At 41.5% G+C, this 19,493-nt stretch overlaps 2 protein-coding genes across 10 annotated transcripts in view; one reads left to right on the plus strand and one right to left on the minus strand.

Annotated features, from left to right (window-relative positions):
- Positions 1–3,393, plus strand: part of SESN1 (sestrin 1) — a 78,492-nt gene extending 75,099 nt beyond the window's left edge. For all 4 annotated transcript variants that reach the window (XM_053972245.1, XM_053972246.1, XM_053972247.1 and 1 more), the window contains 3 exons: positions 92–282; positions 514–658; positions 2,256–3,393. In XM_053972245.1, the coding sequence (XP_053828220.1) occupies positions 92–282; positions 514–658; positions 2,256–2,342 (423 nt within the window). In that variant the 3' untranslated portion in view covers positions 2,343–3,393. The remainder of the gene's footprint in view (positions 1–91; positions 283–513; positions 659–2,255) is intronic.
- The window catches only part of ARMC2 (armadillo repeat containing 2), a 69,008-nt gene that overhangs the window by 1,119 nt on the left and 48,396 nt on the right, over positions 1–19,493 (minus strand). Inside the window, exons 14-20 of one of the 6 annotated variants that reach the window (XM_053972239.1) lie at positions 18,078–18,393; positions 16,514–16,636; positions 14,622–14,735; positions 13,155–13,287; positions 10,917–11,074; positions 6,637–6,810; positions 1,152–1,238 (exon numbers count right to left, since the gene is read on the minus strand). In XM_053972239.1, coding sequence (XP_053828214.1) covers positions 6,677–6,810; positions 10,917–11,074; positions 13,155–13,287; positions 14,622–14,735; positions 16,514–16,636; positions 18,078–18,393 — 978 coding nt within the window. In that variant the 3' untranslated portion in view covers positions 1,152–1,238; positions 6,637–6,676. Of the gene's footprint in view, positions 1–1,151; positions 1,239–6,438; positions 6,811–10,916; positions 11,075–13,154; positions 13,288–14,621; positions 14,736–15,833; positions 15,949–16,513; positions 16,637–18,077; positions 18,394–19,493 lie in introns of those variants that run through there. The other 5 variants (XM_053972241.1, XM_053972242.1, XM_053972238.1 and 2 more) reach the window with 5 other exon arrangements.

Raw genomic sequence — 19,493 nt, forward strand, 5'->3', positions numbered from 1 at the left:
TCTGCCCTGGGATCTTGAACTATACTAAAGCTCTGGGTCTTCACAAGTTCATGTCTGAAATGCTCCATTCTGCATTTTTACTTATTCTAAGGATTATTCCTGGGAAGACCATGGCTATTCCTTGGTTAATCGTCTTTATCCAGATGTGGGACAGCTACTTGATGAGAAGTTCCATATTGCTTATAATCTGACTTACAACACAATGGCCATGCACAAAGATGTGGATACCTCAATGCTAAGACGAGCTATTTGGAACTATATTCATTGTATGTTTGGAATAAGGTCAGTTTTACTGTTTTTGTTCTAAACACACTGGCTTTTATTGCTTGGGTTGAACCAGAACTATTTATTAATAAAGCATGCATATCTTTTTAAACATATTTTTGTTTATGGGGGAGGGCCACTAGTGTTACACTTACCCAATAATTTGTTTTGCCATAGGAACTTAGAAACAGTGCAAGTGAAATAACTGCTGATAGAAAATGAAAGTGTTTTTCTTTCAATTCCAAACAGATACGATGATTATGACTATGGTGAAATTAATCAGTTGTTGGACCGCAGCTTTAAAGTTTATATCAAGACTGTGGTTTGCACTCCTGAAAAGACCACAAAAAGAATGTATGATAGCTTCTGGAGACAGTTTGAACACTCTGAGAAGGTACAGTTGGTGTGTGTGCTGAGGGACAGCCACGGGCCCCAGATCAGTGTCTCCCTGGCAGCCACAGCCACACAGCTTAAGCTTTAGCTGGTGCTCCTGGGGTTCTGTTCACAGTCAAGTCAGTGGGAAGTGTTGTGTTCCCAGGCTGAAATAATTTCCACTTTCCTCCTGCCTATGTGCTGGCTAACAGCTGACATAGAGTGGGCAAGCTCTGAGCAGTACAGGGGGTTAGACATGAGAATGGTACAGCTTCACCTCAACTGCAGTCAGTACTGCCTGTATCCCAGAGAGGCAGGAAAGTGGTGCACGATCCATCCATCCATCCATCCATCCCTTGGCAGCAGATCCGGAACAGCTCTCTGGCTGGCCCAGGGTCTTTCCAGTCCCCTGGTCCTTCTGGCATGGGTAGCCCCAAAACATTTTTTTTTCAAAGCCTAAAAGCTCTGCTGCTGGGTTACAGCCTGAATTACACCTCCCAGTCACATTTCCTGCTGTCAACTCCCAGATATTGAATCCATTAAGTTTATATCCTTCAGTTTTTCTTTGGAAAGGTATTTCTTGGCCTCACTTAAAGTCAATGCTGAAACATAAAGATGCAGAAATCATTAATGCTCATATTACTAAAGGCTCTAGTTCTTGATAAACCCCTTAAAGCAGGGTCCTGTAACTACAATGATTTAAGATTGTTCAAGTAAAACACTGCCTATGTTTTGGTTAGACTAATTGTGATAGATGAACTTTCCAAGCACACAAATCCTTCTTTAAAGCCCAAAACTTTGCATCTCCATAGCCATAAAAAGCCAAGGCTCATTCACGTATGTGTCACTGAGCGCAATAACCATACATCCTCACAGGTATCATGCAAATGAAACTACACACAACCCTTACATGCCAGAGCAAACTCAGAGCAACCTGCTGTCAGTGAAAAAATACTTTCACACCCTTCCCCCAACAAATTTCTGATTTCATCCTCAAACAAATGGAGTAAAGGCATTGAGATGATCTGGGAAACTAAAATTCTTTAATGAACACCTGTGTCTCAGTAGAGATAGAGGGTTTATGACACTTGAGAGTTTTTCTGGTGCTTCACCTTGGCCAACCACTCTGTGTTGTTCAGGTGGAAGCTGCCTGTGTGTTTCTCTCTCAGTCCCCAGGGGCAAATGTCCTTATCACCTCTACCTTTGCTAGCACGCCCCTCTGCTCCACAGATACTCACTGCCCTTCTGCCTTTAAGCATTAGCCTCATTGAAATTGAAAAAGCTGTGCATATTGTGCTGGTGAAGAAGGGCTTGTGTGCTTGAAAGCTTGTCTATTTTTTCCAGCTAAACCAGCTAAAGTCTGATAAAAGATGATTTCCTCTCCCTATGGCCCTGGCCCTTTGTAAGTGTGCCCGTGAGCCAGTGCCACAGTACCGAGTGTGGCATTGATTCCTCTGCTCCTCTCAGTGAGCTCCACAGCGAGGTCTGGCAGGTGACACGGGCAGTGCTCCCCTGCTGCTGCTCCACCAGCACAACACCCACAGCCCCCAGGCTTCCTTTGGCTGCAGCATGTGGTGGTGAGCACGGTGCTAAAGCGGAACTTCTTCTCTCTCCTGAAGGTCCATGTAAATTTGCTTCTGGTAGAAGCTCGGATGCAAGCCGAACTACTTTATGCTCTGAGAGCTATTACTCGCTATATGACCTGATGTCTCTGGCTGCCTGTCGACGTTGGAATGTTCTGCAGCTGCAGTATGGCAGAGGAAGATACGAAGCCTCAGGACCAACAGTAGCTATAAGTTAAGATGCCCATTGTGCCATAACTCCTTTAGTTTCAGCTATTTCCATGTTTGGAATATCATTGCTGCCTCTGGGCAGCAAACGCTTGGCAGTTGACAGACAGGGTTGTGCAGAAGTGCTGCCTGCTCATGGTATTTTGGCTTTAGACAGCCCGGGACATTCTCTGAACTTGTGGCAATATAGCAAACCATAGATACATAGATCTTGTGTTAAGGCAAATACTGTGGGAGTCAGAGTGTGAAAAGAACGGGACTTGATGACATTTGCTTTCCCTATGAGAATAATTTTAGAAAATCTTGATGCTGCTATTTGTGCAGGTGGGGTGAACAGACCCAGGCTGTTCCAGTTGAGCTAGAAGTGAAAGTGAGCACTGCTATTGTCTGAGCCTTTATTGTGTGTGGTTTCAAAAAAGCCTTGTTATTTAGATTCCCTGTTTAATCAGAACTAAACCTCTTCTGTCCACACTGATAATTTGAAAGATAGCAGTCAATTTTCTCAACTAGTTTAGCCTTAAAAACAGGATGTTTGTTCAGCATGATTTTGTGAGCTCCAAAGTGCAATGGTCTTCCTATGGAAAGAATCTGGAGGATTCTGAGAATCTGAGGACTGGAGTCCTCAGAGCCTCTTAGAGATCTACCTACACAAAGTGTCGAGTACCTTCTTGTCCTCCTTTTCATGGATGAACCAAGAAGGAGCTAGGAAAAGGTGTGGGAATGTTGTTCTAGACTGCCAAACAGTCCTACTGTATTACATGCCCAACGCTGGTCTTAATGATTTTTGCAGTTGCTTAAATAACTAGGCTAAAAAACATCTATTTTTAGTAAATCAAAACGTGATTAAAATGCTGACGTTTAATATACAGTGGTTTTGGAGAACACATGAATACTTTTGTATGAGTGTGAATTGCTTTTTAAATTTGTCAGTATTACTGGTATTTTTGAAATAAAGGTAACAACTTTTTCTCTTAGTGTTTCTGTGTGGTTTAACTTTAGGCTTCTGTTCTTACTGGTTCTAAGACCATTTAAGATGTTTGAAACAGTAACTGAGAAAACAGTTAAAATCATGAACCATGATTTTTTTTAACTGAGTCTAAAATGGTGGGAGAAGAAGTTTAAAAACAGAGCTAGAGCTTCACTAACTGTAGTGGGAACACCTCTTCTGTACTGCTGATATTTTCACCCATTTGGACAAAGCTCTCAAACACAAGGTGTGATTCTTGGGGTGTCTGGTGCATGGCCAGGAGTTGGACTTGATTATGCTGATGGGTCCTTTCCACCTCAGCTGATTCTATGATTTTCTGTGATTCTGTGAAATGAATTTTCCCAAGCCCATAAGCAGTTTAATTTCTGTCCTCTGGCCTGAAGTCTCAGCTCAGATTGGTTTCTCTTTCTACAGAACCTTCTGAGAACAGTTTTAAGTTTACAGTCCAAGAAGCTAAAATATCTAAAAAGATCTAGGGGAGAAAGATTAATAAACTGTCAAAAATTGTGACTAACAGGAAGCATCTGGTGCTTCCTCTTAACTGAAAATACAGGATTTTTAATGTTCCAAAAACAGAGCAAAACTTTCCTGTCTTAAGGGCATTGTACAGCTGAGCTGTGCCTTTCCAGTCTGTGAACAGTTTCTGCAGTGCTTGAGTCTCCATGTGCTTTCTGAGGTCAAAGGTAGACATTAATTTTTCCAAGAAACCTAAACTGGCCGTTTCCATCCTATGCTCTCAGCCACATCCAAGTGCCCTGTCACTTTTCAAGCAGTAGACACTGCAGTGGATCTGTGTGTGAGTGGCTTCATCTGGTCACAGCTGCCATCAGAGCACAAGCCACGACCTACAGGCAATCCTGATCCCAACTCCCTGCCCAGTACTCCCGGGCAGCTCAGGCAGAGCCCCAGCCCCTGGCTGTGAAATGCAGCAGCTTCTCATGTACCTCAGCTGTGGAGCTGGCAGCTCTCCCCAGGGGACAACAGGAATGGGCTCCTGGACACCAGAGAGCTGCTGCACTGAGGTCTGTGGCAGAGATACCCAAATGGTAAATTATGCCATAAGAACACACCTGAAATCCAGCATTCTGGGGCTGCTTCTTACTGCTCACAGGTTTTTCTCCAGAGAAAGACAGAGGCTGGTATAGCTCAACTGGAAGGGTGCTCAAGAGTCCTCTGCCACCCTCTCTTCTCAATAAGCTCCTCTGAATGTGTCTCTTCCTGTACAAAGGCCAGAGCTGACACGTGGTGGCTGCCCCAGGATCCCCAGCTCTGCCCAGCTGCAGACACAGTGCTTCAGGCTCTTGTTTACAGTTTGATCAGTAATAACTGACATAATTTATGTTGTATTTGAACACATCTTAATTGCCCAAGGACCACCTTGACTTGAGCCAGCCATCAGTATCAGCTGCTTTCTGATACAGATTCAGCCCTTGTCAATTCTGATTAGTCCTGCTAACAGGGCTTAGCCACAGAGGCCTTTTCCAGTGCCCCGGCCCTGCCCTGCACAGTTGGATGTTTGCCTGCCTTGCTGTGACACAAATGCCAGGAACAAATGCCTCCAGCTTCTTCCCCACAGGGACTACTTACCCATCATCCTTTCTTTAATACTCTCTCAAAGCAAATCCATTCTTTCTCCCAGAAAAAAATTGGGACATTGAAGCCATTTATCTTCCCTTCAACTTCAGCTGAAATTAAAATGGCAAAAGAAGGGATGATAACTGAGATATTTTTGAGCTGAGCAGAGCTGTTGTTGGAGCCAAACCACACTGAATGCCGAGCGCTTCTCTCCTACGGATTGCCGTGACAGAGGCTGCCACCACACCAGCTCCCAAAGCAGGGCTGAGCCTTGCTGGGCACAACACCTGAGCTGCTGAGACACAAAGAATGGAGCAAATTATATCACTTGCACTGAAGTTTCCTCCTCACCACTCCCAAAACCTGGGCCACAAAATCTCTCTTTCCCTGCCCCATAAAAGCAGGGATCTAAACTAGGAAAGAAGTCTTGCTGCCCTTCTACCATGGCACTACTTCCCAGCCTCTCTCCTCACCTGGAAGCAGAGGTCTGGGCACTACCAAAGGTGGAGAGAACAGTGCCACTGAGGGAGCTACGAATCGCTGCCTCCCAATAAATTCCTCCAGCCTCTCCCGGGAGAGGAGCTGGAGCCGCTCCTGCTGCGCATGGCCCAGCGTGATGCTGCTGACCCGCAGGAGCAGGAGCCTGGCAGCCCCTGCAGAGCTGCTTATTCTCAGTAATCTGAGGTCAGGAAAGAGAGAAATGGGTCAGGTCTGGAAAGCTCGCTGTGGCCAACTGGGCTGTTAGTGCTTGAGGCCAGTGATGCGCCTGCTGAGCTAATCCATGCGCTACAAGCGGGGACTTTTACATGCTGCAAGGATGAAAACTGAGCAATAAACAAGCCAGCAGCAGTCAGGGGGAACAGGGAGAAAGAGGCTTGTTATGGCCCCACAGATGGAGAGACAGGTTCAGAGGAGACAGCTGGCTAAGAAATCTGAGAAGAAGAGGCACACAGGTGGCTCCTGGGAGCATGGGACCAACTGAAAGAAGGTAAAATCTTCTGACATCAGGGATATGGGTGTTTTGCCTAAAGATGGGAAGTCCCAATTCAAGAAAGACCAGCACAGCTGGACCTACATCCCACAAGCATCAAGCCAGCAGCTGGGTTAGCTGGGATACCCTAGACCCTAGCCCCCAGTGTCAGAAGGAAAAGGGAGTGACTTTCCCTGACCACCGACAGCGTTCAATCTGAAGAGTGAAGCTCATGAAGGAACACAGGACAATGCCCCAACAGCACCGGGTTACTCTGTCACAGAAGTTCCTTAAGGTAAAAGCATGTCAAAGTCTGTAGGTGAGATGTGACTCCTGTAACATAACATTCGTTTGCACAGCATTTTTCGTACCACAGAGTCGAAGTACTCACTCATAACTTACCTTTTAAAAAGTAGAAGTTCAGCAAATATTTTTTGTTTCATTTTTCCAGTCAAGAAACAATGCAATTACTAGACAAGTCACACTGAACAGCTGCTACATCAGCTCAGTTATATTGTAAAAAGTAATTACACATGCAAAGATTTCATACAAGCTCTTCAGAAGATAGCATCCAGTACATAAATGCCAGGCTTTTCTGACTTTTTTTTTAAATAGTCATGCTCTCCAACAAGCTTACCACTGGCAATGTACAGGTGTATGAGAAATATACAGTTTACCTGACAAAAACGCCCAACTGATTAAAATGGAGTGATAGACTCAGCTGGAAGACTGATGGCTTTGAATTCTGTCAAGAAGTTTTTCTGCCACAGGTTTGAACTCTCTTTCCCAATATACTCTTTGGCATTCCTTTATATCTCTGTCAAGGCTGCACTCCAACTCTACCTCTTCATCTGTAATCAAGGAAACACTGTCATCAGTTCCAAATAAAAATATACTCAATTACATATTTTGTGACACATACAGCTTACCAGCTGTGTATGCTGATGCCTTAAAAACAACTGCACTTGAGATAAGCTAAGCATCACTCTCTGAGGATCTTAGATTTAATTGAAAATAAAGGATGGTAAGGTCAGTAGAACAGTGAAAATGGTACTGCAAGTTCTTTTATTCTCACACCTCACAGGTGTCTCTGAGACAAAAACTGTCTCTGAGACTGATCATTTACTGTGACTGCCAGTCTGGAAAGGAGCCAGGGTTCAATATTGCCCACAGCAATTTTGCTGAGGTAAGCAATCCAGTCATCTAACTACAACTATGTTTTTCCTGTCTCAAATTGCTCTACTAATCTAGAGACTCTTTCAAACTGTATCTGCTCTCACACTGAAGGAACTTGAGCCATGCTAGTTACTGTATTTACTGATGCCCTCCTTTCATTGCAAATTTCAAAAATAAAACAGCAGGACAGTCTTTATTAAAGACAATGTAAGGGATGAAAGGAAGTCATCAGTCATTTTTTTCCTCTCCATTTTTCTTAGCATTGGATATGGCAAAGAGACCAACTCTTAGAGAAAATACAAATCAGTCTTCAATCAGAAGCATTCTCCTGAATCAGGAATCCACAAACACAACTGATAATGTGAACAAATGTTTTCACACAGTTTAACAGAAGGATAGTTGACAGGCTTTAGGCCATAAACAGACCTAAAATGAAGGTAGAATCCTGCTCCAAAAGGGCAATACTTAACCCTTGGCCTACAGTTTTAAAAAAGCACCAGATTCACAATGTGTTAAATAAATAACTCTGTAAAGGACCTTATTGCACAGTCACAGCAGGTTTAGGCAACTTGGGGCTGAACAGAAACTTCAGTTACCCACATTTTGAGTCAAACTTTATGTAGAAAAGAGATGCTCCAACAGCACTTACTCCCATCCAAAAGCATGCCAAGGTGCCTGTGCAGATCAGATGGCCTGAGCTGAGGCAGGTATGGAGGAGGAAATGACATTCCTGTGTGTGGAGATGGGCTCCAGGTCACACAAAGTTACCAGCAACTGCAAACAGTACTTGGCTCCTATGCCACTACACTGCAACTACTAAAACTAAACAGAGCCTGATTGTGAGAAAGATTCCAAAAGGGAATCTTTCGTAAGGAGATGACATTTAGAGTCTTTCCGTAATAAAATAAAGAGGAAAAGAACACCCATTCTTTCAAGAAGGATGTCATATCCCTGCAGGAAGAAAGCTTGTAATCAGAGACAAAATCCAGCCTCTGACATCATCAACATCATTTGATGATGTTGTAGGAGAATTTAGGTTAGAAAAAATCTCTGGAGCAGAGTCACCATGTATCAGTTTGCTCTAGTCTGTATACTATTGAGTACTGAACACCTTCTAGGACAGCAGCCTGTTCCACCATGATGGAAATCTCTTTTCCTAATGTTTAATTGGAATTTTGTCTTATTGCCCTGTGCCCTCTAGCTCTTGTTCTATCAATGGCACAGTAACCCAACATACCTAAAATCAATCTCAGCAGCAGAGAAGCCAGAGACCCTGAAGTGGAAAATAAGGGATTATGGGATTTGTTTTCAAGGAGAATTGTTTTGCCTACTCCTGCTTTTTTCCACCCAAATTAACTCTGTTCAAACACAGAGAGGCATTTCTCCCTTTTATTAGACAGCTGTGCTCCCCAGAATTCAACTGAATATTTATGGAATCACTGAGGTCGAGAATTCCAGCCTACAAGAACAAAGGTCAGAAGCAGTTCAAAGCTGAAGTGTTGAACTGAAACAGTAAATTCCCCAAAGCAGAACGTGAGTAACGCTGGGGATCAGCGAGGATCAGTGTTCCGCATGCAAGCTGTGCATCCTCAGATAATTTAATTTTCCCACGACTCTCCTCAAAAACCAGCAATATTGGGTCCTGGCCAAAGAGCATATGTGCTGGCTGCAAGCCCAGGAACAAGACAAACACAGTGGGCCTGCATACTGTGGGGGAAACTGGAGACTGGAGTGCAGACTCCTGCAGTCTGCAAGGGCTGCCCATCCTTGAAACACCAGCAAGATAGGGGCTGGCAGCCCTGAAAGCTCTGTCATGTCATGTAAGAGTTCACATGGACTGAGATTCCCAAATAACCTCCTGGAATTGATAGTGAAGGTAAAAGTCAGCACAAGAAAATGTCTGAAGAGAGAGGGAGAAACTTTCTTTTCAGTGAATGACCAAACAGAAGAATGTTCCCAAGACAGAAGCTCATCTCCACCGCTGCTCGTGAGGGCCTGGGCCAAGGCAAAGCTGCTGCCAGGGGCCTGGGAACAGCAGCTTCCAGAAGCTCTGAGCCAGCAGAGTGACATGAAAGTCCAGCAGCTGAAAGAAGGTGAATGACAAGTGTCATTGGAAAGCAGGGCCACTACATCCCAGGCTGCTGGGATCGGGCAGGGAAAAAGAAAAACAAATAGTGCCCTTTGTCCAGCCTTTCTCTTGGGCACAACATCTTTCCAGGCCACTTCCATTCCCTTTTGCTTCTTGTATCTTTTGTCATCCTGTGCCAGATGGGGGAGGGAAAAATAAAGGGGAGGAGGCCAAGCACAGCAGGTGAAGCGAGGTGTCTGCTGTGCCATGCTCCACTTTTTCCGCTTCCTGAGAGTGTGCTGACGCTCAAGTACAGTTCACTGGCTGTCAGCAGTTGCCTCCTGCTTCCTGAATGATAGAATCAGAGCAATGACAGTTCAAGGCTGTTACTGGACACAATGGGAGGAGGAAGATGTAGGACATTATTAACCAGCTGCTATTACTAAGATTTGCTGGCTCTCTGCACACAGAGGAACCAGATCCAATGAATAAGATGTGCTTTTTCTACAGCTCCTGTTCTTACTAAAGAAGAATGACTCTGAAGAATGACTGGTCTTCTGATTTAATTCTAACCTATTTCTAATTAATTACCATTACAGCTGCATTACAATCACAACTGTAACTGCAATTGCAATTGTACACAAACTTCCAGTTGTGTGTCTTCCAGTTATACTATTCAGTGAGAGTTACAATTGCTATCCAGCCTGAACTCTGCAGTCAAATCAATTGCTTCAATAAGCAGTGTTAAATGCAGAGGAAAACATAAGCATGTGCTTTCTAAAAAAAAGATATAAACCCCTCGCTGTGTGCCAGAAAATTCACACATGATTGTGGCTGTAAAGTTTGTAAATCTCTTACAGAATGTTAAGAAGTGCAGTAATAACCTTGAAACGCTGCTATTTTCAGATAAATAGATGGAATTACTGCACACATTAAGATAAAGTCCATCATAGCAAAGAATGTAATACAAGGAACTATTACAGCAGTGAATATCAGTAATTCTGCTGTAAAACTGGAAAAAAATCCTCACAAATCCACCCACTTTTCTGATTGTCTACAACAAAAGAGACCAAGAGATCTCACGTTCTGTCTGGGTCTGACATAAGTACACATCTTTAATCAATTCCCAATTAAAACCATATCAAATATAGTTAGTTTCCTTCAATTTGATTTATGTTTTAAAGATTTTTTTAAAGATAATTGCAAGTGACCTACCCAAAATAAAATCTTAAGCAAAGCATTGCTCAAAAACGAAAGGAGGAAAATTATATATACTGACTACAAGACTATTACACAGCCACTGAACTATGTAAAATTTGAAGTAAAAGTAAATGCCCGGATGAAAAGATCCCACTGGGTAAGCAAATGAAGGTCTTTACATTAACCTTTCAGCCTTGTGAAGCAATGAGCACACCCTTCCTGGCTTTAGGGAGCAGATGAGAAATTGTAAGGATGCTGTCCTTGCCCACAAGGAGATCATGGAGAGCCAAGAAAGGTGGCCAGGCAGCAAGGTCAGCCTGCTGCACCCCAGAAATGCCACGATCCCCAGGGGCCCAGTGTGTGCTGCACAGGGGCCACTGTGCTGCTGGACAGTCCACACTGGCCACCCTCTGAAAGCTGCACGACAGACTTCCCACCCAAACTAATCCTGCTTTAATTTTGCTCCTTCCATTTCTTTTATTGAGGAAAAGAGACCAAGACTATGAGTCTCACCTAGAAGCGCTGTGAGCAGCACCAGCAGTGCGTTGGCGTTTCCTCCGAAGCAGGAGGCCGTGCTCGCCATGTTCTCGCTGTAGTTCCACAGGGTTTTGCAGATCAAACACGAGAGCTGCCAATCTGCCGGCCCAAAGTCTTGTAAGCAGTCAACCAACCTGACAGTACCAAACAAAGCCAGTGGTTTGTTCCATGGAATTTACTCTTCAGCTATTCAAAAGCTGGCAGTCTAGAAATGTACGCAAGCTCCATGGAAGTTTGCAGGAAAATTCTACATTAATAAACTTCAGATGCTACTTTCTTCCTCAGTAACTTCCCCCTTTTCATTTAGTGCAGTTCCCCAAGGCTGTGGACATGCCTTTTGTCTACACATGCGTGTGCCTGCCCGCAGCTGCCCATCCTCTGTAACTTTCTAACCCACCTGATCAATTTCATTCACATACTTTGCAAATGTAACCATTTCAAAGTCACCAAAATTCCATCAAATTTCATTACAATATGTGACTGTCCCAAATCTGTGGCTACCACTAAAGCAGAGGTTGCAATCCGAGCCAAACTTTATCAGTCATGAGTGATTCATCTGGAAAAGGTGTTGGGAATGCAGAAAAAGCTTCAGAATACCCATCTGACTACGCATCAAATCATCATACAAAAAAAAAAAAAAACAAAAAAACAAAAAAACAAAAAAAAAAAAAACCAAAAAAAACAAAAAAAAAAAAACAAACAAAAAAAAAAAAACAACAAAAAAAAAATTCCAAAGGAATTTGCTACTTCCATGATCAAAGAATTACCTTTCACATTCAATGAAGTCTCACAATTTTGCCTATCTCACCCATTCTTGCATCTCCTCGGGCTGTACTCCCAAGGGACTCCTCTCAGAAATGCCTGTTTTACTAAGGTGTCCCTGGTGACCTCTCCAACAGTAATCCTTCACTGCTGTTCTCTTCTTCAACCTTAGGACCCCCTCCTTCCCTCACTTCTCCACTTCACAGAGAGATTTATATTCTGTTGATTAGTAAAGGATAACTACTATATTCAGGTATGGCTGAAAGTATCAGTTACATTGAAGACCACCCAAAAAGAGGTTTGCTTTCTTTCTCCTCCCTGAAGGCAGTCCTTGTGGAACAACAGGAGGCATCTAATGAAAAGCCAAAAGAACTTGCACTATTTTTTTTTTTTTTTTAATTTAACTCTCTGAAAAGACTAATTCCCTATTTTCTTTGGGCCACTATATATTGGTACAATAACCTCAGTTCCAAAAATCTATAGAGCTGGTTTGGCACAGTCAGGATGATCTCCTTAACAATCACTTCCAAATTCTCTAGATTCATTCCATGCTGTTATTGTTTTTTGCTCTTTCTCTCACAAATTTTCAGACACAGTATAGAAAATTCTGAATTTATATGATTCTATAGGCTACAGAATATTCTATATAATAGAGATTTCTCACATTTATTATTCAATTTGCCAGCTTTATATTGAAAGTTAACTAGAACATGGGAAGGAAGGACGAGAAGACTATGCATTGTTTACAGTGTATAAAAAAGTAATTATATTATGTATGAACAGGAAAGCATTTCAAAGTGAGGCATATTGTTTCATAACTCTGGGCTGTACCAACTGCTTTACAAGCACAGGAACATGATCTTTCATGTTGCTCCAATTAAGCTGGGTCCGCTATTATCTGAACATCAAAGCCACAAGTGTTGCATCCACGGTGGTTTTTCAAGGTCTAATATCCTTTACAATGTTATAGTGCCTTAAACTTGAAGTCCCAGAGAGAGGAGACTCTGAAGCTGTTCCCTGCCAAGCATGGCTACATCAGGTAGTTTTCCCTACAGAACCAAGTGGTTACAAAAATTGCAATGGACCATGTGGTTTATCAGCTCCTGAAGTACCTTCACACTTGCCCCAGACACACTCTGACTGTGCTGTTCACTGTAGCCCACCTAGGATCCAGTTAAGCCAAGCGCAAGCAGCTGCTGAAAAGCCAGACCTGAGCTGCTTTCTTCTATGGTACCCTCTGCTGAATCACATCACAGGGGGTCTTTGGGAGACTTTTCTGTGGGGTTGGGCGCCTATGAAAAGCTGGTTCTCCAAGAACTTTAGATACTAAGTATCTAAAGTATGCTGGCATCTTTATTACAAGCTACTGGCCCCAGATAAAAACCATCCAATTGAAACTTTTTGGCTAAACTACTCAAAATTACCTTTCCTCAAGCACAATGAGGAACTTACTTTCCAATTCCTCCTTCTTCCATGAGAAAAGCTCGTTTGTTCTCATCTACTGTGAGATTGAGCAGAACTCCACAGGCAGGAAAACACACCTCTCGGTTCTTGGAATCGAGCAAAGCAATCATGAACTTGTATACTGGATTATAAAGAAGGAAACAATATTACTAGGAAGATGGATTAACCATACAAGTGGCATTACAACACACTAATTAGAAAGCAGGCAAATGCAGAATACGCTACCCAAAACGTCACCCTTGTAGCGTATTACTGTGACATTTGTAGAGGAGGCGCATGACAGAGCAACATCATGCTGAACACCAGTTTCCTGCAAAACAACAACCCAGAAATTCTAGTAATAAAAATACACCAAAGGAATGTGAAAATCCCATCAGAAGAGGCTAAGTTGACCAAATTGAATTGCAGCTTATTTCTTGAAAGTATCACCCCCACTTTCCATCCCAGCACAAACTGCAAGGATTTGGCATGTGGCACTCAGAGGGGGAAGTTCTTTCCCCTGTGAGTGCAGGGTTGTCCCAGACTGCACCAAGTCCAGCTGCAAGTGCAGCAGCCTGGGGCTCCTGTGGGAGCCACATCCCACAACACCTGCTGGCACTGACTGCGAAGCTGTGGAGCCAGCCCCAGCCAGGGAGCTGGGCTGGCCTCACTGTGAGGAAGCCTCTCAGCAATTCCTGAGCTTGGCACAAAAACACCAGTCTCTCCCAGTTGGAAAATTTAGTCCTTTGACTGAGACTGTTCACCAGGAACCAGCTACTAAGGGTCACTTCTCCCTTCAAATACGTGATGTGCCACCCTTGGAACAAAGAGTTGCATACTGTGACATGATCACCTCACTTTCAGCACCAAGAGGCAGACCAAAAAAACCAAAACATTTACAGTGAACTGGTGTCTAAGCTGATGACGCACCTTCTGTGGATAGCTAGGAGTTGCCATTTTCCCCAAAGCTCTTCAGATACCCAAAGCAAAGAAGACTTGCATCCTACTTCACCCCGAGGCAAACAGGAGGTCTTTGCTGAGGCAGTCAAATCCTAGCCACATGTTACAAAGTGCTAACAAGCTGTCGAATATGGCAATCAAAAATCGGAGATTATGAACATAAATGAGATTTCAGTTGGACTTTAATTTTATATCATATCACTACTAACCTGCAGGATCTGAAAAGCTATTTGAGTAAAGGGAAATTTCAAATTTGAAACTTTAGGAAAACCAGAGTTTTTGTAGCATTTACCTTGTGAAAGTACCATGGTATATTTTTCCTACCCCAATATTTCCATTTTAATGAAACTGAAATAAAATGCTGTTTATAAGGACTATTATTGGATTCTAATGTTTGCCTAATTTGAAAAACATCAGAGAAGACTGATTTAACTGAGACAACTTATTAACAATCTTTTGTTTTTAGAACCATGGACATTTAAAAATAGACCTCCTACAAATGCAAAAGTAACTCACTCTTTTTCTGCATGATGAACTCACGGATCTCATGATGCTGGGAAAGATTGCCAAAGACTCTGACAGCCTCCACAACTGCATCCATATTGTCACTCATTAACAGCTTCAAAAGCACTGTTGGTTTGCAGAGAAATTAATTAAAATTTGTAAATCACAAATACGTGGCTCTTTTTTATCAATGAATATCAAAATGCAAACAGCAACAGCAATAAATGTAATAAATGGGGGCAGTTGTCTGTCTGTCTGGTGGCAGCAAAGGGGGTGAGCTGATGGCAGAACAAGAACAAAATTGTGTACAGCTTTGAAGATAAAACAAAGAGCTCCAATATAGGACTAAATGGAAAGGAACAAACGAGGAGTTATGGAGACAATCTAAGCACAGTTGTAATAACAGGAGCCAGTTTTGCTATGCAGTTTTGAGTGGGCTCATGTGAAAATCCAGGAAGACATAATTTAAAAAATGTTATAAGAGAATTGATTTAAATCCTGAACAGATGGTCTTATGGTGGGATGTCTCCTAAAGCTCAAATTATTTTCTGATATTAGCTCTTTCCTCTCAGTGCTGCTGTAACAAGCAAACACATTTTCTCCAAACAGCTACTTAATATTGTCCCAGTCTGAAGCATTCACTTCCTTGCTGCTTTTCTGCTTAGCAGTTTCACATATGATCAGTGTGTGCTTCAGCAGTAGGAATGAGACCTTCCTAAAAAGAGCTACCATCATGGAGGATTTTGGTGCACGGCAGAGGAGTGATGTTGCACAAGTTACATTTATCAGTCTTCTGTGAGTACAAAGCAAAACACTAAAATCAGTCCATCACACAGAGGATTCAAGTAAGTCAACCCTTAGCCCTTCATATGACAGAAGAGAGAAAAAAATATAGAAGGGAGGTTGGCTTTGTCCTCATTACTTCTGCCTCTGGATGTTGCAATCCTGAACACACCTTGAACTTGTCTTAAATGACATCTGAAGGGATTTTGTCTACTACCACTCATATCAAACAGCAAGTATTCTCAAAATGCCTGCAGGAGCAGAAAGCCTGCTGGTCTTGCAACAAAAGGTTTCCTCTTTCCTCAGTTCAGGAAGGTGATGGGACTACCTCCACATGCCAACAAACAGGACAGAAGTAATTTGTTTCCAATGAGCAACAAGAGGCAGCTGGCTTATAGGTGATAAAATAAGTCGTGACAGAACAGCAGAGATGTTACCTACAGAGAATATGATGTCTACCAGTCCAGGCACTGGGCTGACAGCCAGGATATTTTTTCCTATTCCTCATTCTACCTGTTGTGTGAACTTCAGGTTCTGTTTCTCCCCAGTGTCTGGTCTATTGAGACAGAGAGATGTGCAAGACACAGCCTCTCTACCTTTTGTACAACATTAACACAATAGTCCCAGAAGTCAGGACAGTTCCTACACATAACTGATTGTAGTCCACAATGTCAGAGGGGAGAGAATTACTCAATACAACATTGCCAATGGATTTACAAGCCAGAAACAGACAGAAATCTGATTTTACAGGTATAGAAATTAACAAGAAGAAAAAACCTCTTGCCATACTGTGATTAGAAGGAAAAAACAACATGATTATTTTGGCTCAGGTATATGGATTTTGAAAAAATCTGGCAAAAACTGCTGAACAAAAAATAAAAAAATACAGCAAATTCCTTTACGGAGGAAAAGAAGGGGTTTCATGAACAACCCAACTATTTTCATATAAGTCATAGTTTTCAAGAAAAATGGGAAATCATTATTGAAAGAATTTAGCCCTATGAACTTTATACTCCTGCAATGTAATACCACAAAATATTACGTGACTTTACATTCTGTTGTGTCAAAATGTTTCTACTTTCTAAAAGCTATACAAAAAGTACTTGTTTAAACGTCCTTACTTTCAGCAATGTGTAGCTTCTTGTCTTGAACTGCAGAATTCTCCACTTGGTAGTAGGACAAATTGTTGATTGTTGTTGCAGCATTGATGACCAGCTCTTCACAGGCATCGACTGACTTGTATTCTAAGAATAAAAAAAACCCAAAACATATGCATATGTAGATAAACACACATATGTGTCTAATTTTGCAATGCATTAGATCCCAGAAGCAAACTGAGTAATAGTTTACACAGCCACTACTAGAGTCAAACCTTCTGTTGTTCAGTAACATGGCAGAAGCCAACAGGAACACCTGATCCAAAAATGGCAATACAAAACCATTCTTTCCCATTATTAATTTACAGAAATCATTGTGACTTAGGCAACAAAGTTTAAAATTAAATTAGTTAAGACATTTTACAAATCCTCTTTGCTGTTTTAAGATGGCGCTGAAGAGAGTCCACATGCAGAAACAGGGCTGTGTGACAGACATAGAGAAATGCCAAGGACTGAACTGAACTGCCACTGAACTGTCAGGTATCTAGGAAAAAAAATGGTAAAAAATCCCTTCAACAATATTTGAAAGATTTTTCTCACAGAGTTTCTGACAGAATGTTAACCTGTGTAAAAGTCGGAAAGACTTATTTGTCTGAGGTCTCTGGCCTCAGAAGCCAAGAGTGAAGGAAATAAAAGAGGGGTAAGTTCATAGGGAGACAGAACATTTTGTAGTAAACTGACTGCTAGAGTGCTCCAGAAGAGGAAAGGGTAGCAGAAAGAAGCTTTGAAGGTCAAAAGCACTCACAAAATCATTAAGACAGTTTCAACCCATGAGACAGAACCAAGTTGTGAGTCTGACTTGTCTCTTCCCTCATGACTGGTAAGACAGTGTACAATCAGGTTGATTACCTTAACATAATATTTAATGTTCTCATTACACAGTAAAATATACTGAGCTGTTTAACATGTATCTTGTCACAGTTAAACTCTGTTATGGGCAGAACAGACCAGCCCTAGTCTGTAATTAGATTTACAAGAGGATCAGTAAGTGGTAAAGGAACTGCAATCCTAATCCTCCATTTGGAGGGAGACATTCTTCCAATCTGAAAGAGATAAAAGGTTGGAAGACTGAAAAAGAAGGAAAAAAGTAAGAGAAAATTCTTTGAAGAGGCTGAAAGTTATGGGTACAGAGAAGAGAAACAATACGTAGTCCAAAAGAGTCACAAAAAATGCAAACCTTTAAAAAAAAACAAGCCACCACCAAACATATCTATATACCACCTGATAAGAACAAACTTTCCTTATATATTAACTCTCAGTGAAATGTTTAAAATAAAATTTGTTTTCTTATCTTTAATGATCCTATCTGCAAATCTGATTACTGAATTAAAGACTTCTACAACATCTTTCCCCAGATACTGAAAAGTCAGTACCAAAGTAGCAATGCTTCCACTATCTCAAGCAGGCCTCCTACATAAAACAGTTTATGGATATCAACCAATTGACTTTGGGGGTTTTTGCAATGGAAAGTCTTAAACTCTCCTTACAGGCTGAACAAAGATAACAAACACAACATAAATTTTATTACCTAGTACTGTAACAAGTAATCCTACAACAGGATGGGCAGCTGCCAGAGCTGCGCCTACTCTAGGGTGAATGGAGAGGTTGGCCAGCACTCTTATCAGTTTTATCAGAACATCTTCTGCTTCTGACGGATACTTTAGGTGTTTTTTTCCTTTTCTATCATGGTGCCATGTCAGTGCACTCAAATCAAGTTCATAGTAGGTTTGGAATAATGATGTCAAGGTGTTAACACTTTCTTTTTCTTTAAAAAATTGCTCCCGGGATTGGTCATTCCTTGCTGTTAAATTACCAAGAATGAAGATGATACGGATAACCAAATCCTGTAACAAAATAAATAAACAAACCACGTTACATGAAAAACATCAGAAGGCGGCAGCTGCTTAAAAAGAAGATAATACTTAATTTGCTCCCCAATTCAGATAACAGCACATCCAGAACAACTGAAGGAATGCCAAACACAGCAGCTAGAAATAATTTTTTATGCTACCAATTTTCATAACCTGATTTGCAGAAGAAATCAAAAACATCTGACAGAACTACTATACCACTGGAGTAATTACTAATGCGATATACTTAGTAGAGGTCATCTATTTTTACCAAGCCCACAGTAATCTTAAAACATCTTAAAACCACACTTTATATAACTAGAATAATCATACGAGCCAGAATTTACTAATCTTTCAAGTAAGAAAGTGTCAGCTGTGACAGGAAGAGACCACAATCTTTCCTTTTCTAGGCCTGGTAACCATTGTAGAGGTTAAACTCCTTCCCCTTGACTTGTTACTTTTAAATCCAAATTAGATTTTATTAATTTTGTTGTTCATTCTAACTGCTTACAGATAGCTGAATTATTTGTTCCTGATTTTTACCAGAAATATAATCTAAATTGACTGGTCTGTCATTCCTCAGTTCCTTCTCTTTCTCCTTTTAAAAACCTTGGAATTCTTCATAACTTTTCAAGAATCCCAGAGATTGGGATCCCCTTTCTGTCCTTTTGTAAACACCAAAAGGTAAATTTCATCAGCTGGTTTGACGACATTTAATATGCTTCAGCTTGTTTTTTAGTGACAAAAGAATCCAGGCTAAGGTAGAGATTATTCATTTGGTCATACATAACCCTTTCAGAAAAAAGAAGAAAAGAAAAGAAAAAAAAAAAAAAAGAAAAAAAAAAAAAAAAGGCATTTCACACTTCACTTTTCACAGTATCTGCCAGTAATGCTCAGCTTCTTCTGAACACCAGAGCATTTCCTTGTTGTATTCTCACTTTACTACAAAAAGTTTTCTTTCTTTTTGTGTCCCTTTGTAGTTGCACCTCATATTGGACTCTGCTCGGGTTTTTTTCTGATTTTATATGCTCTTCCTACCCTTTTATTTTTATAATTCCTGAGACCTACTTTCTATTTTTGTAAGGTATCTTGAG

Source organism: Vidua macroura, chromosome 3 (assembly GCF_024509145.1).
Source record: "Vidua macroura isolate BioBank_ID:100142 chromosome 3, ASM2450914v1, whole genome shotgun sequence".
Taxonomy (NCBI): domain Eukaryota; kingdom Metazoa; phylum Chordata; class Aves; order Passeriformes; family Viduidae; genus Vidua; species Vidua macroura.